This window comes from Cladophialophora carrionii (genome assembly GCF_000365165.1).
Source record: "Cladophialophora carrionii CBS 160.54 unplaced genomic scaffold supercont1.6, whole genome shotgun sequence".
Taxonomy (NCBI): domain Eukaryota; kingdom Fungi; phylum Ascomycota; class Eurotiomycetes; order Chaetothyriales; family Herpotrichiellaceae; genus Cladophialophora; species Cladophialophora carrionii.
Window position 1 is genome coordinate 310279 of NW_008481831.1, and position 24747 is coordinate 335025.

General features: G+C 52.7%; 8 protein-coding genes across 8 annotated transcripts; 5 read left to right on the forward strand and 3 right to left on the reverse strand.

The window, feature by feature from the left end:
• Window positions 1–961: 961 nt before the first annotated feature.
• G647_07072 (uncharacterized protein) lies at window positions 962–1054 on the forward strand (the record flags this gene model as incomplete). Its single annotated transcript, XM_008731389.1, has 1 exon — window positions 962–1054. One exon carries the CDS (start codon window positions 962–964, stop codon window positions 1052–1054), a length of 93 nt encoding a protein of 30 aa, XP_008729611.1.
• Window positions 1055–3509: 2455 nt separating this feature from the next.
• G647_07073 (uncharacterized protein) lies at window positions 3510–8717 on the reverse strand (the record flags this gene model as incomplete). The annotated part of the gene is made up of 1 exon (XM_008731390.1): window positions 3510–8717. The coding sequence occupies one exon, from the start codon at window positions 8715–8717 to the stop codon at window positions 3510–3512; it is 5208 nt and encodes a 1735-aa protein (XP_008729612.1).
• Window positions 8718–9151: 434 nt separating this feature from the next.
• Window positions 9152–9790, forward strand: G647_07074 (uncharacterized protein; the record flags this gene model as incomplete). The annotated part of the gene is made up of 1 exon (XM_008731391.1): window positions 9152–9790. The coding sequence occupies one exon, from the start codon at window positions 9152–9154 to the stop codon at window positions 9788–9790; it is 639 nt and encodes a 212-aa protein (XP_008729613.1).
• Window positions 9791–10106: 316 nt separating this feature from the next.
• Window positions 10107–11109, forward strand: G647_07075 (uncharacterized protein; the record flags this gene model as incomplete). Its single annotated transcript, XM_008731392.1, has 2 exons — window positions 10107–10181; window positions 10243–11109. 2 exons carry the CDS (start codon window positions 10107–10109, stop codon window positions 11107–11109), a joined length of 942 nt encoding a protein of 313 aa, XP_008729614.1.
• A 399-nt stretch (window positions 11110–11508) lies between these two features.
• G647_07076 (uncharacterized protein) lies at window positions 11509–14499 on the reverse strand (the record flags this gene model as incomplete). The annotated part of the gene is made up of 1 exon (XM_008731393.1): window positions 11509–14499. The coding sequence occupies one exon, from the start codon at window positions 14497–14499 to the stop codon at window positions 11509–11511; it is 2991 nt and encodes a 996-aa protein (XP_008729615.1).
• A 3091-nt stretch (window positions 14500–17590) lies between these two features.
• On the forward strand, window positions 17591–18675 carry G647_07077 (uncharacterized protein; the record flags this gene model as incomplete). The annotated part of the gene is made up of 2 exons (XM_008731394.1): window positions 17591–18335; window positions 18422–18675. The coding sequence occupies 2 exons, from the start codon at window positions 17591–17593 to the stop codon at window positions 18673–18675; spliced, it is 999 nt and encodes a 332-aa protein (XP_008729616.1).
• Window positions 18676–20702: 2027 nt separating this feature from the next.
• G647_07078 (uncharacterized protein) lies at window positions 20703–21947 on the reverse strand (the record flags this gene model as incomplete). Its single annotated transcript, XM_008731395.1, has 3 exons — window positions 20703–20804; window positions 20868–21663; window positions 21718–21947. The coding sequence occupies 3 exons, from the start codon at window positions 21945–21947 to the stop codon at window positions 20703–20705; spliced, it is 1128 nt and encodes a 375-aa protein (XP_008729617.1).
• A 536-nt stretch (window positions 21948–22483) lies between these two features.
• On the forward strand, window positions 22484–22997 carry G647_07079 (ribosomal protein L11; the record flags this gene model as incomplete). Its single annotated transcript, XM_008731396.1, has 2 exons — window positions 22484–22612; window positions 22662–22997. The coding sequence occupies 2 exons, from the start codon at window positions 22484–22486 to the stop codon at window positions 22995–22997; spliced, it is 465 nt and encodes a 154-aa protein (XP_008729618.1).
• Between the last annotated feature and the right edge of the window lie 1750 nt (window positions 22998–24747).

The window sequence follows — 24747 nt, forward strand, 5'->3', positions numbered from 1 at the left end:
CTGGGCAGGGAGGACATATGCGCTGGAGATGGATTGATCGCGCATTTACACTCTAGCGCCGGTGCTGAACCGTCGACTGTGCTAACCCAACGGGTAAGATTAGCACCCTATACTATTTTCACAGTAAAGCCGTAAATGCTCTCTTCGGTTAGCGCGGTCGACGGTTCAGCACCGGCGCTACACTAAAAAGCTTGGGGTCACGTGGTGTATTCAAACCTATTGCACCCCACTGTAGGCACGCCAGGTCTAGTGAGGGGCGGTGTTGCACACATGTCATCACAACTTCAAAGCGAAAATACCACCTGACTTAATTTTGGCCCGATACATGCGCCCGATCCGTTCGTTCAAATCCCTTTGAATCCTATCTTTCGTCAGATTACCATCTCCTTACCGGAAACAACATCGAATTGTTCTAAATGGAGAGGAGCTACGAAGTAAGTTGAGACCAGTTCCTGGATCTTTTCGCTCAGGCGCCGCAGTCAGCACTCCAGCATCTCAATGGAAGGAAGAGTGGAAGGAAGATGGGCGAGAGACAGAGTATAGATGACATGCGTGGCTCGGACGACATGTTGAAATGGCTCGAACGTATTGGTTACTCGGTATACCCCAGTTCATCCTTATCAACGAAGAAATCTCGCTAAGGTAAAAGCGTAGGTTGATCATCTTGCCGACCTTAAAATCATTCATGTGTCGGGCACGAAAGGAAAAGGCAGCACCTGTTGTTTCACCTCCTCACTGCTGATATCTCATAGGAGAATTAGCGGCTACCCTAGAAAAATCGGGCTCTACACTTCACCCCATATGAAGGATATCCGCGAAAGGATTCAAATTAACGGTGAACCAATATCAAAAGAGTTGTTTACAAGGAGGTTCTTCGAGATTTGGGAGAAGCTCCCTGAGCGAGCAACACCTCTATTGGATATTCCTAGATATTTGCAGCTGCTGACCCTACTCTCATATCATGTCTTCCTCACCGAAGAAGTGGATGGAGCGATTTATGAGGCTCATATGGGAGGGGAATTTGACGCTACTAACGTCGTCCAATGTCCAATAGTGACAGCTGTGACATCTGTTTCGATGGACCATGTGCACCTACTTGGACCAACCATTGAAAATATAGCCTGGCATAAGTCGGGGATTTTCAAGTCAGGAAGCTTAGCCTTCTCAAGCTTCCAGCTACCGGAAGTCACTGCTGTTCTCAAAGAGCGATCATCGGCGAGAAACAGCAACCTGGAGTTCATCAACATTGACGAAGCTCTTCCGACTGACCAGGCTGTTCTCTCTCCGCCTGTGCAGAGGCAAAATTGCTCTTTAGCTCTGGCACTTACTCGTGCCTGGCTTCAGGTAGTGACTAAAGGACAAAGTGCTTTGACCTCCCAAGCCATTGCGAACGGTGTCAATAATTTTCATTGGCCTGGAAGGTTCCACAAAATAACGGAGGGGGATTGCGAATGGTACCTCGATGGAGCTCATACTGAACTGAGCGCGAAACATGCGGTGGATTGGTACGCAGGAGCTACTTCAGAGAGTCGAAGGTGAGATTTGAGCTCCGTTGACCCCTAACCTACTAACAATTTCTTGCACTTCGAGGGGTTCCGTCCCGGTACTCATTTTCAGTCATTACTCTCGGCGAGACGGGACCGCCATTTTGCGTTGTATCGCAAGATGTCTGCAAGCACATACAGTTCGACCTGAACACGTCATTTTCACATCGTATGACGAACGACGGGACGGAAAGACTAGGATTGGTAAACCGCCTTCTGGCTAAGTCGACTGGGGTAACTGATTGTCCAGTAGATCGAAACTTGAGGAACCGCTTCGTGCCAGAGATTCAAGATCTCTACGTTCAAACATGGAAGGATCTCGATCCCAGTGCGATAGTCTCGACTGAGCGAACCATCGAAGGTGCATTGGATCGAGCGAGAGATATTGGCCATGGTGTTCAAGCATTGATAACAGGAAGTCTACATCTCGTCAGCGGAGCTCTTTGCCTGTTGGAGTCCGATGACGATAGTCGCCTCCCATAGGTTCCTCACGAGTCTGACCCATTACTCACTATCAGACAGCCTACGAAGACGTGCCCGTGCTTTGAGCTCCTCAACGACATACGTTCCCATCCCTGGTATGAAATATATGGGGGAATCTTTGAAGGCTTTTGCGCTCTGGTAAGCGGCCAGGCTTTGCTCCCGCTCCCCAAGCTCATCGAGTATTACCGCACGGAAGAGGAGACTGATATGTTTGTGAAAGCTGTCGGTTGAAAAGGTCTGGTACTCTTGCATGAGGTTAAATACCTTGTCAGTTCTTTCAAGAGCGCTGAGCCATCGTCTTTGGTAACAGTCTATTCGTAGTAAGCCGAACATTGAGCGAACATGGCCGAGCTGGTCGGTGATGTCTTGATCGCTTAGTTGCCTAAAGCGTTCCTCGAGTTGCTTCAAAACTGATTCGGCTCCCTGGAAGTTTTTTTTGTAGAATGCAAGCTTCGGCGAACGATAGTTGTAAGCGTCTGAAGGCCTTTGACTGCCTTTTATTCGTGGTCTTCAGCTGTTCGATGTCATCCCTCAACAAATTCTGAGCTTCCGAAGGGCTTTGTAGCTCACAATAAACATCTGCCAGGTGATGTTTATGGTGATAGCGACCAGCAGTGTTTTTGACCGTTTCAAGGCAAAGCAGCAAACACTCTGCAGCATGTGGAAAATCCCCCGCGTACCGCGATAGTCTGCCATGTACAGTGCTTTTCAAACGCACTATTTGAAACTCCAATGCGGATGGAGAAAGCTGCCTGATCGGTATCTCGCCCAGATATGACAGAGCCTTCTGGAATTGCTCTTGCTGTATCGCATTCTCGATGTTGGAAAGCAAGAGTCGTCCGTAAAAGCATCGTGTTCTGACATCTGCGGTAATCTCCAGATTAAGCGCTTCCGATTCAAGCGCTTTCAGTATCAAAGCTTCTGATTGAAGTGAACGTCCGTTCATTCGTAAAGTGACGCTCTTTCTGTGGACGAGAGTGAGTTTCAAGTACGTGGGCAATCCTTCTTGGTGCATCTTCTCCGCCACTGCCATCGCCTCCTCTGACCCGCCGAGCCGAGAGGCTGCGAGAGATGCTTCAGTCAAACTTTCGCGAGCCAGACGAGGAATCGGAGGACATCTCTCGGAAAGAATGTATTGCCAGAACCGTTTCAAGTAAGGAAGCAGAAACTTTCCGTCTTCATGATATCTATGAAGATTCAGCAAATCAACTGACAATAGATGATACTATACTCACGAATCATGTAAAGCCGAGGTCCCTACAGATCATGATAAAGCGTACTGATGTCAAGAATTCGTCTCATTTCATAGTCTCCCAAGCGTAAAAATACAGAGTAAGCTTCTCGTGCTCGTTGCCCAACCCGTCCAATACATCCCTCGCCGTATCTTCATCCGCTCATTATACCCAACCGGAACTCAAAACTTTTGTAGCCTGTGTCCAGACTCGTTGAACCGACAAACCCCCAAATCCAGCTATAGTACACTCATCCGTCAAAGACATCTTCATCATTCGCTGGAGTGCCGCATGGGTTCTGCTGGTCAAAGCTACCACCACGTCCACAGCCGCTCTGACTTTCGACTTCGTTGATAATCCCAGGAGTCCGCTTCAGTAGCACTCCCTTGGTGGTCAGCCTGGTCCATGTATCGTCGTTCGACGCCAGCCGCTCCCGCCGAAGAGCAAGTCCATCGAGTTGTACCAGTTCTTTGCAATGCTCGGCAAGCAGCAACTCAATGGTACGTCGTTTCAGCCCCGTCACCTCATCGAGCACTTTCATCCACACTGCGTCTTCTGCATCTGATCCGGCGGGCAGACAATATCGTGCCTCGCATGACTTTAAATTTGTGACCAGGCCGGTTGCAGGACTGTAAAATCCCACAGTCAAGGGATTGTCTCGGAGGTCAATCTGCTTCAGCGATGGAAGCCTAGACATGACAAGACATGTCCGCCTCAGTTTTTGGATGCGATTTCTGGCCAGCAACAACGTGTTCAGATGCAACATCTTCCGGAGGGGCCCGAGCTCTTTTATGGCGTTGAAGTTCGCGTTCAGATATCGGCAATTGGGAAAGAATAGACCGAACCGTTCAGGAAGATCTGAGATGCCGCAGGCGGCTATTTCGAGCTCACGAAGATTGTTTTGAGGTGCTGCTGGCAGGTTGAAAGTGCCATTGACCGCAGAATTAGACGACAGGCGGATGTGCCGGCACTCATTCGGAGTGCTCAGGACAGATTCGACAATCGCAGATTTTTCTCTCTGCTCTCTCACCGAAAGGAATTCAAGGTGGTATGCAGAGCTCAACCCCTGTACATCTTTGATCTTGTTGCCGTCCAGATCCAGATAACGAAGGGCTGGCATGTGCTTCAAACCAAACACTTCGAGTTCATTGTGTGAGATTTGTAGCTTCCGCAGCGCGATTTCCTCGGTCTCTGCGAAACTTCGTATGGCGTTGTGAGAGACATCAAGCTCATCAAGGGCGGGCAAACAACTTAGGCTTGTGATGTCTTCCAGTTGGTTGTGGCTCAAGTCCAGTTTCTTCAATCGAGTCAATCCAGATCCTTCAAAGTCGAGGCGGGTAATATCGTTGCTGCTGAGCTCGAGCTCAAGAAGTCCATCTAGGTCCAGGATGCCGTCGATATTTGAGATACGATTGTTGTTCGCCTTCAATTTGCGCAAATGAACTAATGAACTGAAACCCTCCAAGCTTTCAAGCTGACAGCTCGACACATCGAGATACTGCAAGTTTCGCAAATGACCCCATGACGTTAGGTCGTTAACCATACTGTCGTGGATGTCGAGAATGCGCAGCGAAGTCGGGAGTCCGCCAAGCTGAGAAATTTGGTTGCCCGGCATCGCCAGTTCTTCCAAGACGGGACAATAGTCCTTCAAGCTGTGAACCGAAGGCACACTGCTCGGAGCCAGGTCCAGGCTTCGAAGCTGATCCCAGAATAGCTCATCAGGAGCAGCATCGGTTATTGCTTTGACAAGCTCATCGACAGCGAGGGCCAGCGAGCCATGGGCCTGGCGCAGAGCGTGTGGGTGCTTTCTTTCCTCAACATAGCTCTGATCGAGATCTTTCGCCTTGTCGACTTGGTGGACCGAGAAGTCAGATAAAGGTGTCAGGCAAAGAATGCTTGAAGCTTTGTTCCCACCCTTCTGGAGCTTCGCAATGGACCTGTTCGGTGCCGGCGTCACGACCTTTGATTGCCTGATGTGTATAAGGCTGAGTCGTGGATCGAGATGCTCCTCCTCGTCTTCCAGAATGGGTGAAATGGTCCGATGCTGAAAGTTGCTGGCTTGCTCGTGGTCGAGGACCGGCACCGAGCCCAGCTTTGCGTGCGGAAGCATTGGTTCTGTGGTGGATTTCTCTCGTATATTTGCTTCACCATCTTCATTTTCAAGCTGGATCTCGGAATCGTCCAGAGGCAGGTCCTCCTCTCGTGGCAACTCGCTAAAGTCTTCTTCGGAAAGATTGGCGTAATTGACGCCCGAGACCACCGGGGACGAAAAGGCGATTGTGACGACCCGAGCTTGCCTTCGATCGTCCTTGAGCTGACCGGGGGGTTTGGATGGGATGCCGTTGTGGAGATTCGCTTCATGCTCTGAGGTCTTTGAGCGAAGGGAACTTCGGTTGATTTCCACAGTATTGTCTTCATCTTCTGATACGGTTGGGTCACGCTCTTCGATGTGTACCGTGCTCACGGGTAAGGAGGTCCTCGGAGGAGACTGCGACGTAGCCTTGATGCTCTGAGCCTCAACTTCAGTTGAGTGTTCGGTCTTCTGAGATGCGGCTAGCTTGAGAGCGCGAGCTTTGGCTTGTAGCTCTTGTTGCTCATCGATACTGAGGTCGGGTATGTCCTCGAATGGGTCAGGCTCGGTCAAAGTCTGCTGGTCACGCCTGCTCTGAGACTTGGACCCAGACATCTTCTTGACCCAGATCTTCTTGTCATGGTCGAACGTCATCGTGCCAACATGGTCCGGGATGGACACTGTCCCTGACGAGATGACGCCCTTGTGGCCGGACGCGGATGATTGTGTAGGAAAAGAATGCTGGGTCGAACTATGGGCAGAGTTGTGGGCCGCCGATTGTAGGTTCTGCGTCGGATCCTGTTCGACGGTGGAACTTGAGTATTTGCGTTTTCTCATAGTTTCAGATTGGTTCAGGATGCGCATGTTGGGAGGGTCGCTTTCCTGAAGCTCTTTGACAGCATCTGTCTCCTCCCCCTCCGATTGGACTTCGTGAGTTCCCGTAGCGAGAGTACCAAATACCGAAGTGCCACCCAAAGCATCCATGTCATCCTCATCGCGATACTTCCGCAGGTAGCTCGCTGTCCGTGAGTCATGCCGGGCATGGCGGCGATCGACGGCCAGCCTTGGTGTGTGATCTCTTGATGGCGGCCGCGAGAAGTCGTCTTTCGTGGACTCGGCGTCCAGGTCTAGATCCAGGATGGAATCTGGATTGATCTCTGATACCTCTATAGGCTCACGGATTTCGGGAATGGTGGCCGCAGGCTTAGGCTTTCCTCGGGATCGAATAAACTGCATGACCTTGTTTGCTTCTTCCATGTAGTCTTTCGTGGCGAGTGAAGCCTTGCGGGAATCATTGTTGACTTCAACAGCGTCGTGTGTAAATGTTGCAAGTTCCGCAGCTAGAGCCTCTGTAAGGTCTTCGTTTGCGGCCTCGTTTTCGTGTGGCACACCATCTGACTCAGCTTTCGAAGTGGACGGGACGCGGCTAACGGATGACTTTCTAGTTGATTTGGGTCTTAGGAGATCTCGAGACGCAAGGACATCTGGATCTGCTGGAACACCCTCGGTGCCAGGTCGAGCATCTTTCCGTTTCTTGCCTGCAAGGGTAGCTGTCTCTTCGAGCTCGCTGACTTTAACCTCGATCTCGTACCCAGGTGGGAGTATTTCCTCCTCAAGCAAGGTCTTGCGTCGTTTTGTCGTCCTGTCTTTCTCTGCTCCAGCAAGCTCAACGGTTTCAGCCGCATGCTCTTCCACAGCCGCAACGATCAAAAGATGATCGGACTCAACAGGTCTGAAGATCCTATCTTCTGGCTTCACTACAGTGGGCTGTATAGGCGACGGCTTGCGGACATTCTGCTCAAAGCCGAACCCATCGAGCTCACCCTGGCCAAACTGACTCATCCTTAGAGCATGCTCTTGGTCTTCCTCAGCCGATCCCTCTTGCCCCGGTTGCCCAGGTGAGGAGGCGGGCTCTTCGAAATGACTCAAGATGCGCATCAACTTGTTGTTTGTGTACGTATCTCTATTCCCAAATAGCTTCAACGGACTACCGGAAGACGCGGGTCGGAGAAGGCTGTCTGTGTGATGAACGACGCTGGTGTCTTGAGGGGTTGTTGGCGCAGAAACACTGATCCTACTGTGGTCAATGCTCTCATCGAAATGCCGGGAATGTAGAGGCGGCGAGCTGTTGATCTGGATCTCAGGTCTTGTGTTTGAGTCGAGACGTGACTGCTCCTGGCTCAAGCTTAGGCTCTTGCGGAGGAACGAGGCTTCATTTGAGCGACCACCACGACGGGAGTTGATGAAGCCTCCGTTTGTCTCGAAGACTTGAGTGCCCATCGACAGGTCGTCCGGGAGAGACTGTGAGGTCAGGTCGGGTAGGGGTTCATCTTGCAAGGCCTGTTCAGCGTCGTCCTTCCTGGCGTAGTCGATATAACTGTCGCTCGCGCTGGAAGATGGACGTACATCATCCTCCAAGCACGCCTGCTGAAGCTTGCCTTGCAGTGCCTGTACATCGAGATCGAGAGGATTACGTAGCACCGTATTCCGAATGGAGTCCTGTTTGGATACCGTGACCGGGCTGATGACCTCGTTCCTCAGCTCTTCTAGTCCGCTGCTCGTATTCCATCGGTGATCCTGCGCAGAAGAAATATTTCGTGGAGATGACTGACCAGAGCGAGGGTCATCTGTGCGCTCGAACGATTGTACCCGCTGCTTGACCAGCCCTCTAAGGGAGCCATTCTTAACAACGTCTGACGACACTGCCGAAAAGTCGCGTTGCTCCGGCTCCTCATCCTCATTGACCTCCTCCAGCACTTCAAGGTTCAGCCGAGTTCTGGTGGTGCCACGGTAACTGGAATACTGTTCAAGGAAAGGATTGGAGGCGGGTACGTTAAAAGGTTTGCGGTTAAAGCTGGCTTCCGTAAGGTCAGCATCCTTGTCGCTGTGAAGTTGTGAGGAGTTTGGTTGTTTAAATACGCCTTCCAACTTTGACGGCGAGAAGAGGTCGAAGCCATCGCTGTTGACGTCTTCGCCTGCAGCAAGGCGCTTCTTCCACTCAGGCGTCTCTGCTAGGGTTGCTTTTTCTCGCACCGAGTGATGTTGCACGGAGTTTTGCGACTCCGAAAAGGCGCTGGAAGCTCGCCGTGGCAGGCTTGAGTTCTTTTGCGAGCCGAGGGCCGCGGGGAGGTTCAGACTTGACGCGCTGCGTTCTCGGAGGATAGAATGGCTTTTCTGGCGAGCCCTGCCGTGTGTTGACCGGTGTCGCAGGAAGCTGCCTATGGTAGAATCCTTGCGCATGTTGTTTGCGAGGTGTGGAATCCGGCTTTGAGAGCGGGACAGGGCGACACTGCCATGATGGTGGCTACCAGACAAAGACGGTGCCGGCGACGACGAGCGCTGTTCGGACTTCCAGTCCTCTGACAGCGAGTCGAGCCACGGCTCCATCTTCTTCGTGATGAACGGTAATTGGGGATTAAGACGAGGGTGACAGAGGAGGGGAGATATCGATGTGATTCGCGCGTTGAGCAGCCGGTGGTGCTCAGGCAAGTGTTGTCGTTATCGCATACAGAAAGCTATGCTGTCTATAACCATGGCTGGGAGGAGAATGTGCTCTCGTCGACTGTGTGTTATGTCTATTAGCATGTGTGACATAAGTGGTTAATTGCCCTGTTGCTTGTTCGCGACGCGCCTCAGTTTCACCGCCGTATTTGGGTGGGGCACATCCAATCTTTGTTGCTGGGCAACGACAGCCTTGCCGTTGAAGCTCGCCCGCCCCATGCACCCCGCCAGTGCCCGCCACATACCTCCAACTTTCACAGTATGCGTCAAACGTCAAATCATCTTTTAAAAGAGCCATTCATATTCATGAGCAGCAGAAAATGTCATACCTCCCCAGGCAAGCCACTACCCTTACTGGGGGCTGTTATTGCAAAGCAATTCGGTACAGCATCAATGTTCCCTCGTGGGAAGACCGGCCCACAGTCCCTGGCGCCCTCGATACCCCCGTGTCAGCCACCGAAACAGTCCAGACTCGGATGCCCATGGTAGACATCGACCACTGTAACAGCTGCCGGAGGCAAGCCGGGTGCCTGGTTCAATGCTGGTTCATAGCACCAATTGACTGGGTCGAGTGGGATCTCGTCCCCAACGACGGCTCTCATGGTGACGTCCTTCATCTGTCCACCTCTGAGGCAGTCGGACCACCCAGTCAGGATAAGAGATTGCCTCAGACCTTTGTGTCACGGTTCGGTTGCACAGAGAGAGCCACGCGATCGTTCTGTTCCCGGTGCGGCACCAACCTTTCGTATATCAACCACGAGTACCTGAGCACCCCGATGGCATTCGTCGACGTCAGTGTCGGCAGCCTTGACCCCGACTCTCTGAGGATGGCAAAGGTAGACCGACATGGATGGTGGGAATCTGGGGTTGATTGGATCAAGACCCTGCTCAGCAAAGGAGATGGCGGCTTCATGATCAAGCATCAGACGGGAGACGTGACTCGGTCGGTTGAGGGCTGAGCAAGGAAGTTGGGATTTTCCACATAGCCAGGTAGACGGGATTCCCTCAAGATGCTATACATGCTTGCCAGATTTGTCCCTCGGTAAATTTGAGAAATCGCAGCCAGTTCCTGACCTGATACTCGTACTATGGCTCTACGTAATGTAAAGTACCGAGAAACAGAGCACAAGACAGATTTCCTCATTCGGCGCTTGGAAGAAGAAGTTCAGGTCATTTGAAACCAACTTTGACCTCTCAGCCAAATCAGAAATGTGACAGTCTACACTGCTTGGATTCACTGCAGCTCTGCCTCACATCGGCCAGCTGTCCTCCGGCATGACTGGGCAAGATGTAGCTCTACAAGAAGCTCGACGACCCGTCGTGACCTCGCTATGGACCAGATCCCTCATTGTCCGTACCTACCCTCATCCAAGTCTGCCCGCAGTTTGATTATCTGACGATGCGGTAACAGGCAGGCGCATTCGCCGGCCTTACAGTTGACTTCTCGCTCTATCCGCTGGACACGATCAAGACCCGACTCCAGTCTAATCTGACGAGTACCAACAATGGCGGCATTCTACCGCGCCATACCGTACGAGGCACGCTGCGCAGCATGTATGCCGGTCTCCCCTCGGCCTTGCTTGGGTCCATGCCCTCGGCCGCATCCTTCTTTGTGGTCTACGACGGGGTGAAAAGAGAATTGATAGACAATGACACACCTTCTACACACCAAGCATATGCCCACATGCTGGCCTCGTCGCTGGGAGAAATAGCTGCGTGTGCCATCAGGGTACCGACAGAAGTAGTCAAGCAACGGGCACAAGCAGGCCTCTTTGGAGGATCGACGCTACTCGCCTTCCAGGATATACTGGGCCTCCGGAGGTCAGATGGCTATACGACCATGGTTCGGGAGCTTTACAGGGGTGGTGGGGTGACCATCATGCGTGAAATACCATTTACGATCATCCAGTTCAGTCTATGGGAAAATTTCAAGGCCTCGTACTCGGCACGGCAGCATAGAATGCATGGCAGACAACCAGCGATGGTCTCAGCCGCGGAGAGTGCAGTCTTCGGCAGCGCGGCCGGTGCTATTGCTGCTGGACTGACGACGCCGCTGGACGTCCTGAAAACCAGGATCATGCTAGCACGGAAGGAATCAGGCGCCTCTTCGGAGAGAGCTGGTGCCGTGACAGTCCTGCGTCAGATCCGGGCACAGGAAGGCATTTCTGGGCTGTTCCGCGGCTTCGTACCCCGTGTCGGTTGGATTAGCACAGGAGGTGCTATTTTCCTGGGGACGTACCAGTATATCAGCAATATGCTGGGTTCGGACTGCAGATAGACTACCATGTGCTTAGACGGGCTCCTGAAAAATCTATTTTTCAAATCTTGAGCCAGAGCGGTGCTGGCCAGGCTGGCCTTCAGAGTTGGCTCATCATTACGACGGACGAAATCCACGACGAGAAGGATCCTTGCCATCTCAGCAGAAGCTGTAAGGTCGCCGGCTGTTATCAGAAAAATCTGCGGTAGAACTTGCAGGCTTGGTAAATGATATGGCGAAAGGAAGCATTCAGCTCCAGTAGCATTATGACTATGTATTGATATCGTGGCCCATTTTGATTCGACCATATTTGCTCCCCATCGTCGTTCACACGATGTCCAGGCCACCCACCAGCTTTTCCAGTTCCATAACCCATGTCTCATAGCATCCTAAAACATAACCCGTGGACCACGTATCTCATTACTCAATGGACTTCCAGATAGAGATGTTCTTTTCAATCTCATGCCTTCGGTCAATCCCCGCCTGCTGATCCATTTCATACAATTTATGCATCTCCTGTAGCCGGTGCTCCATGTGGTACCGGTACTGCGCCACTTGTTTCAGACTCTCCAGATTGTTCCTGCTTACAGCATCGTGAAAGGCTCGTCTCATGCGTTCACTGTACAGTTGACAACTTGTGCCGGGAAGGAGTGAGCTTTTGCGCAGCGGAGGTACAAGCTTCAGCGTCTTGGACACGTCGCGTGCGATAGGCCGATCGCGCAGTGGCCAAACCACCTCTTCATAACACTCCTCGCAAATCGTGAGCTCAGGGATTTCAGGGTGGAAATGCCATGACTGAGTTGCCAGTAACGTGTCCTTCACGCATTGCCGATTTCGAGAAATGCGGCGGATGTAGTCCACGAAGTCTTGGAAATCTCGATGCCTGATTGAATCCTTCGACCGCTCTGACAGCCTTTCCAGTTCGTTCAGGATAGGCAGGAAGTGTCGACTGTGGGTATTCAGATTGCAGATCTTCTCGACCTCCTTTTTGTCTTGCGGTCGGTCGAAGACGCAGAACTGAAGCTTCGGGAAGATCAGGTCGATGTTTCTGACACACGCGGAACATATATCGAAGTTGTCCACTGCTCTCTTCGTCCTGGGATCTGTCAGATGATACCATCTTCTCAGATCACTCTTCGTGCCAGAGCATGGCTTTGTTCCCGCTGGTGGACCGTGCGCAATGTGCCAGATGAGACCTAGATCCTTCCTGTCTTGCTTGATTGACTGGAGCCATGCGACACGCAACCAAGGGTGGCTCATCGCACAAATGATTGGCTGGCGAGGATCTTTCTGGAAGCTTGGGATGAAGTAGTCTCGGAACCGGGTAGACCCAAGAAAGCCCATGCACGAGGGGCAAAAATTTAGAAAGGACATGTCCCGAATGGTGTACCAATCGTGCAAGCCAGCAACGGGCCTTGACCGCGGACAAGGTGGTAACGAATTTGGCCGCGCGGCTGTATTCGGTAGCGCTGTACCAGCCTCCAGATTCAAGGGGCTTGATAGCAGTATCTGTTGAGCAGGAGCGGCACCTGGCTGCTGGTATCCTTGAGTCGTGGTCGTTGAAAATGCTCTGAAGGGCGCTGGCGGGCGCGGCTGATCAGGAGAGTGCGAATAGGACGATGCTCTAGAAGCAGTCCGAGGAGCCTCGAGAGGTGCTGGCGTGTATTGTGCGGTCTTTGGCACTGCTCGATCCTCATGAACAGTGTATGTCGTGGTGCGGGTTGCAGCGCTGTCATCCCGGCTTGTGACAGAATTTGTCCTGGATAAACTCTGATACACTGGTTGACTTTCTTCCAGCAGGGGAGAGGGTCTTCTTGACCGTTGCCCACTACTAGGTCTACTTTGTGAGCCGCTGCTCGGCGTCTCGAGCGACTGGGACGTGTTCGACCGAGTCAATGCGGGAATAGCTTTTGCCGCAAGTGAGGCACCTAACGTCGCCACTCCAAGAAGAGAGGAGCTGACATTCCGGAGGTCTTTCAAGTGAGTTTCGTCGACCGACGGTGGCCGTGACCTTTGCCTGGATGGCTTTAACGAGTGGTGGCTCTGTTCGAAATAGTCTCTTGGTGATCGGTCGTCTCGAGGCGTTTGAGGAGGGCTGTGAGCCGGAGAAACACATGGTGAGGCACGACGAGATCGAGCATCACCGTTCCTTGAGCCCTTGTTTTGGTTGGCAACGAAGGCATTTTCAAGCAGCCCCTCCATAGTCAGCGGTGTCCGAGCCGATACAGGTGTCTTGGTGCCGCGACGGGGTTTCTCGTCCGACGAATACTGTTCTCGACTAGAGTCATCTTTAGAAGGCCTGTCACGTCGTTGAGAGCGCTCTCGTTTTGACGAAGATTTCTCTTCTGCCTCGCCACGTGCACGCGAACTTCGCCTGGACCGAGCTGATCTGACGCCATCCTGCTCTCTTGGACGCCGGTTATGGCTATCCTCGGCAGAGGATGTGTTGGGTGAGTCAGTATTCACTCTCCTTGGAACATGGCGGCTGTTTGACTGCTCAGAGACGGGAGTCTGCTCCACTGCAGACGAGCGCGCCGAATTATTGTTCGGCTTCGGAGTTGCAGGAGGCGTTATGTGATCTTGCCCGGTATAAGTATAGCCGGAGAAGGCACCTGGTCGTGGCGCAGGGCTTTGATAACGATGAGCACGCCGTGAGAACCTGCTGTCCGGGCTCTCGTCTCGCTTGGTGGACCTAGAACGCTTGACCTTCTCAGAGTCTGATCGATCTGAATGAGAGAAGCTTTGCCTCGCGGCTCGACTCCGGCTCCGGTCAGGCCGCCTTCGTGATGTCGCTTTCTGATCTGATTCACTAATGTCAGGGTTGGCGACGCGTGGTCCGGGGTGAACAGAAGCCGCCCTTCTTGCCTCGTGCGCGTGCATTGGCGACAGCAAGTTATCTTTACGGTTTGCATCCGGCGAGAGAGCATCCCACGACGCGGTCGGCGTATGAGAATAGGGAGAAGGAGCCCGTCGCTGCCCCGTCCGCATTTCATCAAGACCAGCACCAAGATCCGTGTGAATTCTAGTCACATGAGGTCTGCCTCTGGCAACATCTGGCTGGGGCAGCTGGGTAGTCGACTTTGATCGATGCAAGCCATTAGCGGGTCGTAAAGTTTCCGGTTCTGATTCTGTCGTTTGCGAGGGTACGAGCACAAACCTCTTCTCGGTGTTGGCGACTGGTTCCTGGCCACTCTTCCGAGTGGCACTACCGGGACCATGCTCCTGACCATGCGAGGGTTGAGGTGCAACGTGAGTGTCGTCAATGATAGGATACTGATCGACAGAACCTCTGCTGCTCGCTGGTTGGTTCTCGCTCTTCAGCTGGTTGGGAGCAACACCAGGCATATGTTCCTTCGCCAGAGCCACTTCCTCGTCCTCCACGCATGGAGACGGAGGCCATGTCTGTGTCATCTCAATTCACTCAACCCAACATCCGTAGCCAAGATCTTGCAATCATTGCCAGCCCACCCACATACAACGAAGCCAGCCCTATATACTGATTTCTCAAGCCGCTGAGGCTACACACTCAAGAGTGGAATGATACCGTAGAGCAAGATATGGCCTTTAAGAGCTGTTTGACGACGTGCCGTCACCTGAGAAACTCGTATTGCAGGGCGTTGGGAGCTGGGATGGTTGTGTTTCGAATTGTGTTGCGGGAGGCGCAGGCAGTGTGAGAGAAAGACAGTCCAGATGGAAATCAGCACACCACATGCAACCAAGGGGAACCGCTGAACTCGGGGCCGTAACGGGAACAAGGGAAACCGCAATAGTCTTAAGGCAACCTCCTTGGTACAGGATATCGGTTGCAGGTGCTGGTAGTGTTGTTTCGAAAGGCGAGGCTTGGAGTCGAGTTAGGAAATCCTCACTTCCACATGAGCGCGAATGCAGATGGCTCGGGAAGCTTTCACCGGCTTCGCGTGGTCCAAGCAGGAGAAGGTTATTGTGCAGTCAATGATACGAAGAAAAGCGAACAATGGGGCAAGCAGAGGACAACGGTAACGGGCCGCATTGCCTGCGATCCGGCGGGGACATAATGGTGTTGAGGGTGGGTACAGACGCCCGTGAGTTTTGTCTGAGGCGAACCTCGGTGTGGAGTTGAGCTCGATGCAAATGGCGGTGTCCGTGGAGGATGAGGCTTCTGGTGCTGCAGCACTGAGAGTGGAATGAGGAGGGATCTTCCGTGCGGTACTGAGGTAGGGCTTCAACTGTTGTACCCAGTACTGGGAAGAGGCGACGATTGGACGGCCACGCAGCCTTCAAACGAGGTCAAGACGGGCGTAAAAACCCCACACAAAACTAAACACAATCCAACACCACCAAACTTCATCCTTGCATGATGCTAATGCACTCGCTTCCTGCCTTTGCCGCCGATTGCGCCTCCTGCGGCTCCCATTTGTAGGGCGCAACAGCCCTTTACGATCCCCCCGAGCAAGCCCACGCCTCGCCACAGTCACGGCACGGACCAAGGGCGTTCCGCCGACGAACTGATCAGGTACTGACTTGAAGCCTCGCATGCCGTGTACTTCCAGTAATCAGCGGATGCTTTGGACCAAGGGTCGGCAAGCACGTCCTGCAGCGCGACGTCGTATATTTGTCGACACGGGCAGCCACCGTGCATGTCTGCACCGGACAGCTGAAAGGCGCATGCATTCGGACGCGACAAGCAATCCTTCGGTCCAACTTCTCTGCTATCATGCCAACTACCTGGCCTCAGACGGTTGTCAAAGGCTCGCCGTGCTGACGCGGCCAATTGCTTTGTCTACGCTTTCATGCCTATTTAGAGTCTTACTCTGCAACGTACTTTCTCGCAAGAGCGCTGATGTGAGGCGTGGTCCCGTCAAGCACATGAAAGTCCCTGTCGGCCTCGAACCAAAGTCCCTCACAAGTTCTCGACCCAATTAGGGCCACCGGTTTCTACGGACGTTTCGGCGAGCCACTCATCATTGCAGAGTGCCTGGCATGATCGACTAGATGAAAAAATGCCACACATGTTTACTGCATGACACACTGACCTAGGCTCTGGAGGCTTCCGCTGTCAGGGCACGGCCACAGCAAGTGCTGGGACCAGTCGCGAGCCTCGCCATCACAGCGGTGACTGCCCAAGCCTCGTTGGCAATTCTTCAATGGCAGCATTTTGTTCAGTTCTTATTGCCACGAAGTCGTCTTCCGTTCGCGGGGTGGATTCGTTGCAGAATATCTCTCAAATCAACATGGATGACCCGACTTCTACGCCCATGGCGAGACCAGCCCATACCTGGACGCTAGCTATCAGCTGAAGTCATACAGAGGATTTTCCTACACCCCTTCATGCTGTTGGCGTCGATCGTATTGCCCGGTTACACAGACCTCACGGGCACACTCGGCTTAAGTCTCTGATCTCATGACGGTTCGTGACGCGGGATCCAGGACACCTGGAACCTTTGTGCAACGTTCTAACTCGTTGAAACGATGATTGACGGCAACCGGTCACAGACGGCTGCTCTTTGGCTATATAAATGGGGCGCTGCCTCGGGGTTCTCGAGGTCGGCGGCAGAAGCAATGTCCGATGCAATGTTCGTTGATTACGACACGTTTCACGGCAGCAGCAACGGCAGCCTTCGCCTCCTGCTTCATCCCACAAGACACAGCAGGACCGAAGCCCATGGCAGGGCAGCGCATTTCCAAACGCAGGGGCGGGATTGGGACCTCTAGTGTTGGCTTGCCGGCGTCCCGAAGCGTCTGCGATAAGGCGTCTTATCGCAAGCCATCATATGTTCGCGGCGTAAATTTGAGCCGCCCCTCAGTTTGCGCCAGCATTCTATGCATGAATACGTACACCGGTCCTGGACAGCTGGGGGTGCCACAGTCCGATCTTATACCCTGAATCCAAGGAAGGTGAGGGGGAGAGAATTACTCAGTACAGGGCTCTATCCGATGCCCATCATTTTGTCAGCAGTGGTTTCAGGCCTATTCAGTGGCGTCCACCCGGTGACGGGACGGTCACCCTATTGGGAAAATGCTGGTCTTGTACTCCGTACACGCACCCATTGAGGTAGATGTACTCCGTACTAGTAAATCTAACTCTACGAGGTAACGGTGCGGAGAAGGTCAAGCTCAAGCTCAAGGAGTCCAGTGATGCTTACGAGATCTACTCGTTATTGAAACGGCTATGTCGCCGCAGCCGCTTCTCCTCATACTCCGATCTCGCTGACGACAATTCCCAATGCCGGGATTTGATGAGTCTCCTTTGCATGCCTTGGAGCTGTAGACCAACAAAAGGAGGGTGGAAAAATTGTCAGCGGACATTGCAGTTGTTCCACCGACAGCAGTTGAATTAATTGCCCCGAAATTGAAACGACGTCGTCTTCTATTAAACCCCATGTCTTTGCGGCCTCGCGTGCCAGTGCAACCGCTAATCAACACAGCAACGACAATTACTCGTCTGCGAACACTGACCTCACAGCTATCTCTTCGTCAAAGCCCACCCTCCCGACGGTCATCAAACTCGGTCGTCGTCCGCGCCATGTCTTCCCTTCCCTCCACGATGAAAGCGGTCTCGTTTTCCAAAACCGGCGGTGCCGATGTGCTCGAATACAGCGAATCCGCGCCTCTCCCGAAACTCCAAGATGGCGAGGTGCTGGTGAAGAACAACTTTGCGGGCGTCAACTACATCGACACGTACTTCCGCACCGGCCTCTACCCCGCACAGTTCCCCTTCACACCAGGTCAAGAAGCTGCCGGCACGATCGCGAAGATCCAGGGAGACAACGCGTTGGGATTCAAAGAAGGCGACCGAGTCGTCTGGATCAAAGTGGGAGGCTACGCCGAGTACACGGCCGTTCCCGCGGATCGAGTGATCAAGATCCCCCAGGGCGTGTCGGACGAAGACGCCGTGGGCAGTTTTCTCATGGGAATGACCGCATTGTCACTGATCAAGGAAGCATATCCCGTCAAGAAAGGCGAGACCATCCTCGTGCACGCTGCGGCGGGCGGGATGGGCCTGCTCCTCACCCAGATGCTGCGCGACGCCGGATGCACTGTGATCGGCACCGCTGGCGGGCCGGAGAAATGTGCCCTCGCAAAACAGAACGGAGTCCACCATGTGATTGATTACAAGGCCACAAGCGGGCCGTCGTGGGTCGAACAAGTCATGAAACTCACCAACGGAGTGGGCGTGGACTGCACGTACGACGGCGTCGGCAAGGACACATGGGAAGGATCCCTCGAGGTTGCCAAGCGGAAGTCGAAGGTCGTATACTACGGCAACGGTCAGTCTTAGCGCTCCCCCTTTCTATTCACATCCTCTACCTTTTCCTTCCCGTCCCCCTACATCTTACTTACACTCTCGCAATAGCATCCGGCGCGATCCCGCCCATCAACATCTCCCGTCTCACGGCGAAGAATCTGTCCATAATGCGCTCCACGCTGATGGGCTATATCGTGGCGCGGCATGAGCTGGAATACTACGCCAGCGGCGTGCTGGACATGGTCAAAGACGGGAAACTGAAGATCAAGATCCACAAGATTTATCCGCTCGCCGAGGCGAGGCAAGCCCAGGAGGATTTGGAGGGCCGACGAACCACGGGCAAGCTGTTGTTGAAGTTGTGATGGATGAACGTAGGGTGGCTCGAATCGAATGGAGGAAGCGGTCGCGAGAGAAGGCCGTCAAAAGTCCTGTGAGCCCCCTCGAAGTAATCACGGGTTGTAGCGCTTCGAATCGCTCTCTGGCTGTCAGAGTTCACGCAACGTAGCTGTAGAAGGCCCAATAACGGAGCTTACACAGTACACGGATATATCTTCCAACCGAGGGGTGCACAGCACGTCCTTGTCGACATCTTGTTTATGGAGGTACACGGCATTGCAAGGCTCGTGTGATGCAACACAATTCGTGATGTGGGATAGTTCGTGCTACGACGCTCGGATATATGAAATTTGAAGCGCTCGGTGTCATCATCTGAGATCTGCATCGGTAACTATATTGGTGTCGATTTCAGTTTCCCCAAACAGCACCACGGTAGACAGGCGTTGTGACACTCTGTCGATATGCTGACTTTCCAACAATCTTACTACTGTACAGCCCTTGTGTATGTCGGAATGACACTGGTGTGGCCTGACATATGAATCCGTGCCTCCTGTCGTTCTGACCCAACATCTGGACTGTTGCTGGTGTTGCCATTCTGGACATTCGACCTCAGCCCATCGTATTCATATTCAGCCCGCTCGGTCTCTCACTCCATCGTAGCCTCCTCTCCTTTCTGTCCGTTCATGGATTCAATCTTGACATCTTCATTTCCCGGTCATATTCAACTCCTCCTCCCATTCCTAGTCTCCCGGGAACGGTGCGGCTCGTCGCCCCAAGCTGTTCCATATCCAAATAGAGGCTGTCCCATCTGTATTGAGACTGTCAGCGATGCTGAGAAGAAACTGAACTAAAAGTCCAGACGAGGCGGAGGACTACTCACTCGGTACAGGACATACACCACGTCATAGGTTGTAACGGTCTATCTTGGGTTAGTGAGATTGCACAGACAGAATGCTCCGAAATCTGTCCGCCAATGCAAGTCAGATCCAGATGAGATGTGTTTAATAACGTACTCGTCTTCCATGTAGGGCAACACCTTGCACTAGTTCATCTGGTTGCGAAGGATCCCCTGAATTACCCAGCACGATGGTCAATCTGCGAACGATCTTGAGATTGGCGTCAGTGTCAGTGTCAGAGAGTCAAGCTAAGCAGAGTGTCAAGTCCAAGGCACAACGTCGACAGTACAGAGGGACCTGGACTTTTGATGTAGCGCCCTTACAGACTGCCGAGATTGGAGTAAGGCTCACCTCTTCCAGTTTTTGCTTCACGACGCCCCTGATCTCGTCGTAGATTGTGGACTGGATCCGCTTGATCCCACCACGGCGAGCGAGTCGTCTGTGACCCTCAAGACAGTGTCAGCGGTGTCTGTGTCTGTATGTCGGGGGGTGTGTAGCGCGTGGCTCTAGGCTTCAGATCATCCTGAGGCTGTCCGCACCGGATTGCTGGTTTAGCTATAGTAGAACGTTCGTCAGGTGTTGTCTTTTTGCTACCCGATTCTGGGATTGTAACGAGATGACTGTAGGTTGCAGGGCTGCTGAGAAACTTACTGATCCCTTGGATGTTGTCTCGCAGGAGCTTGCGATGGCGTTTCGATCCAGCCTTTCCAAGGCCCTTTCCGGCAAAGGCATCTCTCAAAGGCATCGTCGTATGGAACAGGGCAGATCCGTAAAGGGTGGTCTGAGAGTGATGTTTGACAAGCACGACGATGATGGAGAAGAACAAGCGAGGTTTGACGGCTGTCCTTGGGTAGTTGAAGTGTTGAAAGTCGTAACGAAAGACAGTGAGAGAAGTGAGTCGAGGGAGAAGCGAGGATGAAATGAACTGAAGGTGTTGTCGAGGACATGAGGGTCAGAAAGGAGTGTGAATCCAGGGAAATTGAAGAAGAGGGTCCGGCAAGGGATGGAAGAATTAGACATTAAAAGAGGACTGCGAAGTGGTTGCATATCGCATATCCAATGAGTATGTGAATCAGCCAGTATCCAGACCGTTCAAGTTCTATCCAGGTCATGCAATGTCGTTCAGGCGTGCAAACACAACACGCAACTTCATTAGTTCAGGAGATGAAAGTGGCTTCAGAAAAGACCCTGCCAGTCTCCGAGACCTCGTCATCCCCGTCGACCTTGATTTTCAGTTGCAACTTGTCGGTCGAGAAGTACTGCGGAACAGGTCAGTAACAGAAGCAGCGTGGTAAATGCACCGGGAAATGCGGTCGCCTTACTTGGAAGATATGTGGCTTCAAGCCTGTTGCATGGCCTATGAAGGTCTTGACGAACCCAGGCAAATGCGCCAAAACTTCAATCCGATCTGCTCTTGTGGGCAGATCGCCCCTTACTTCCGCGTGTGCAGGCTTACCATCATCCTGGCCATTCCACCTCCATACTATGGTTGTTGGCTCAGGCCAGTCGTGTGGTGTTTCTTGCTTGGATGTAAGATGTTCGGCAGTACATTCACCGACACACACTAACTCTCCGTCTTTGGCAATGCCGCCTACACCGACGGTGGTTTTGCCATAAGATTGAGGTGTTGTGTACTCCATCAAGACCGCAGAATAGCCCTTTGTGTGGATATTGGCAAAATTCCATCTGTTTGCGAGGTGGTGGGGTTTCATGCCTTGAAGGGCATAGATGTAGGTGCCCATGCCCTCCATCTTGTACGTCTTGGTGGGCGTCTGCATGGTGCCTGTCACTGTGCACCGAGGCCAGAAGGCATGTCGCATCGACCCCCATGGATGTGCGGGATCAGTCCCGAAGTATGTAGTACCATCTTTGCCAACTTGGAAACCAGGGGCTTGCCTTTTCAGTGTCACATTAACAATGCATTGTTCATTCCTGGCCGATTTAATTGTGTATGCATCACCCGCCTCGTTCATTTCCAGAGCCACGCCGTCGGCGTAGAAACTGGTCTGTGGCTCATCGAAGCCGTAATCCTTTAGCGGATCGGAGCACCATTGATGCTTCCCAGGTCCTTCATGGTCGAAGATCTTGCTGTTGAACTGGGCGGTGGTATGGAGACCACTATCAACAAATGATCAGCCCGGATGCGGCAACTGCCAGTGGTATGCTTCTTACCCGACATTGCTATAGATGACCTGAGCCATGGCCGTAACACCTTCGTCTGTGTAGAAGTAGAAGGTTTCGGTTTCGACATTGGTATGCTCCAGGGCTTTCCACCGCAAATCTTCCTTCTTCAGGATCGAGTAGGGCGGTGTCTGCTTGGTAACAGGTTGCACCGCTGTAGGCCCATATTCGGGTTCTTCGGTGCCCACGACGTTGGCTAACTGCTGCTTGAACCAATTCATGTTGTCTGTACGCTTGCGATGGGAAAATTGAAAGGTATAGCAGAGACGGATCAAGCCTGGACCATTGGCGCCTGGAGCGATATAGTAAGGATATGAAGGGACGGGATCATTCAGACGTCTGCCGGCCAAGGGGGGATTTTCGACGTCACTGGACGAATCGAATGCTTGCGGTGCCTTGAAGGAAGCATCTTGTTGCGCCTAAGGAGCCCCCGGGTGACTAACAAAATTAAACCCGGGCTACCTGAGCAGCGCCCAAGAATGTCAATGGTACGAGATATGGGCGTATCTAGGCGGGAGCCCAGGAGGCCCAATTGCAACTGCCGCTAGATCCTTCGTGGCCTAGTTTACTGGGCATGCTTTGCCAGGGTCACGCTTCGCGCATTGAGCTTCAATAATTTTCGTACTTGAATCAACAGCACGGAGTAGTCACCCACTCGTCTAGAGCCGTAATTCTCTTCGACATTCGATTGTTCGATACTCACGCTCATTCAGCTACCTGTCGTTGCATTACCCAACCGTTCAATCTTCCATACAATATGGCGAAGGCCGTGGCGGCTCGCGATCAGATCGTGAAATTGATAGTCGGAGCTGGTCAGGCGAGCCCAAGTCCACCAGTCGGCCCTGCACTGGGTAGCAAAGGTGTCAAGAGCATGGACTTCTGCAAGGTGCGGTTGCTGAGAAAACTACCAAACGAAAGACTGGCTGATGCTTGAGAAGGAATTTAATGCCCGTACCGCTCACATTACTCCCGGTGTCCCGGTTCCAGCACGGGTCACAGTTCGACCGGACCGTTCTTTCAGCTTCGATATCCGCACACCCAACACCTCTTGGCTTCTTCTCCAAGCTGCTGGGGTCAAGGAGGCCAAGGGCAAGATCAAAGGTGCACAAAGACCAGGCCACGAGAGCGTTGGCACGGTGTCACTGAAACATATCTACGAAATCGCGAGGATCAAACAAAGCGAAACACGGTTATCTGGCTTGAGTCTCGAAGGTCTTTGCAAGTGTATCATCTGGCAGTGCAAGTCCATCGGCGTTAAAGTTGTGCCGTAACCAAAGACGGGTCATGGTCGAGGCCGCCATAATGGTTCAGGTTCGTGGTCGGCCTGCGTTTGGCCATTGAGATTCCGAAAGTCCTCTTGCACTATGGTGCGCGACGACACTATGATGTCGACTTCGATGCAGATGACAGACACTTCCGACCAACTCCTCGCCTCTCATATCCTCAGACACATGTTGAACAAACTCAAGCTGGGATATGGGTCCGTCGAGCGGTGGACATTCTAGTCCTACCTCGGATGCAAGTACGATAATCAAGACGTGACGGAACGCTCGAGGGAGTGATGGAAACAGCTTGTCGGCTACTTCGGAAAGCCTCGGTCACTAGAGAGGAATCTGCCATCTCCGGAACGTTGACCGACACTTATACAACACTGAGACTAGAGATCTCGGGGAAAACCTGAGAGAAGCCCGGGTAGGGAGAGACACGGACAGCACGGGGGACGCTGATCCAGTAACTGTATTGGTCATTTGCCATGGCAATCTTCGACTATCCGGCATGAACGTCCAACATCATTATTTTCACGACCCCGTGGGGATGGCGCCACGTCGAGAAAGCGAGACAACCGGGAGATTTGTCCCGTTCCAGCGGCTTCGAAGAATTCGTATGACCATATTATATGGGATCAGGCGTTCTGGCTTGGGTAATGGAATCGGCTCCGCACCACCCTCAAATCGCTCTACTCGGATGGGCAGATGATGACTCGTATTGCAAAGTCCATAAGGGTACGAGAGATGACGTCGCGCCTAAAGAAGATTCTCTCTCGCGTTTAGGCAGACATCGACATCTCGTAATACGCAAATGGGAGCTGAAGGGACGTGTGGTATGCAGCGTTGTCATCATATTGTCTCCGGGCCAGCCGGAAGGAAAGCCTTGGATAGACTGGAGGCAAAGATGAAGCAGGTGACAGACTCCAGCGGCTTAGAAGATGTTCAGGGTCGGATGCTTCTGCGCTCCGCTCTGCCACCCGCCTTTACAACTACACAGTATGTCTTTGTGAGGACATTCTTGGTGGCCGTAATGATATGCACTTTTACACATCATTGTTGCCGTGAGCCGGCCTTACGGGCTCGGTACCGTCAGCCCATCTCTGTGACTCCTGGGGCCGAAAGAGCAGCTAGGGAATTGTGCCAATTGCCATCCTTTTTGCCGTGCTTTGGTTCCAAAGGAGCAATGATATGCTGAGACGAGTGTTTGGCGGGGCAATAGACATCCCACCTTCTGCTCGGTGTGTCTTTAGCGAACAAGTCTCGCACGCTGAGTCGCTGATGGACCTTTGTTCCGGCGGATCTATTGGAGTGCGGTTATTAAGTGAGCACCAAGTTTATCACTGTACCTACAGTTGACCTACCGCTTTGGCTTTCATATGCCAGTAGAGGACTGCGTTCCTTGGTCTTGCGCTGTCTCACTTTTTCATACTCCGTCCTGTCGTCTTCTGCTCCACCAGGTCCATTCTCGTCGGCGGTTCCGTCTGCGTGTATAGATCAACCCAAGATCAAAATCTCGCAGTCTACGTAACTGAACGCATGTGAGTTCCATCAGCTCCACTCGGCCGGCCAATGCTCTGCCAGTGTACTTTTCGTTCCCGTATTAGCTCATCTACTCTCCGAAAAGCCCAGCGCGGGACAGCAATAGTGCTCCTTACTCTAACATGAGTTCTTTTCAGAGTATCGGATTCTAGTGTCTCTCAGGTCTTCACTTGCACCAATACATCAGCAGGGATCAACGTTCGTTAATGTAGCC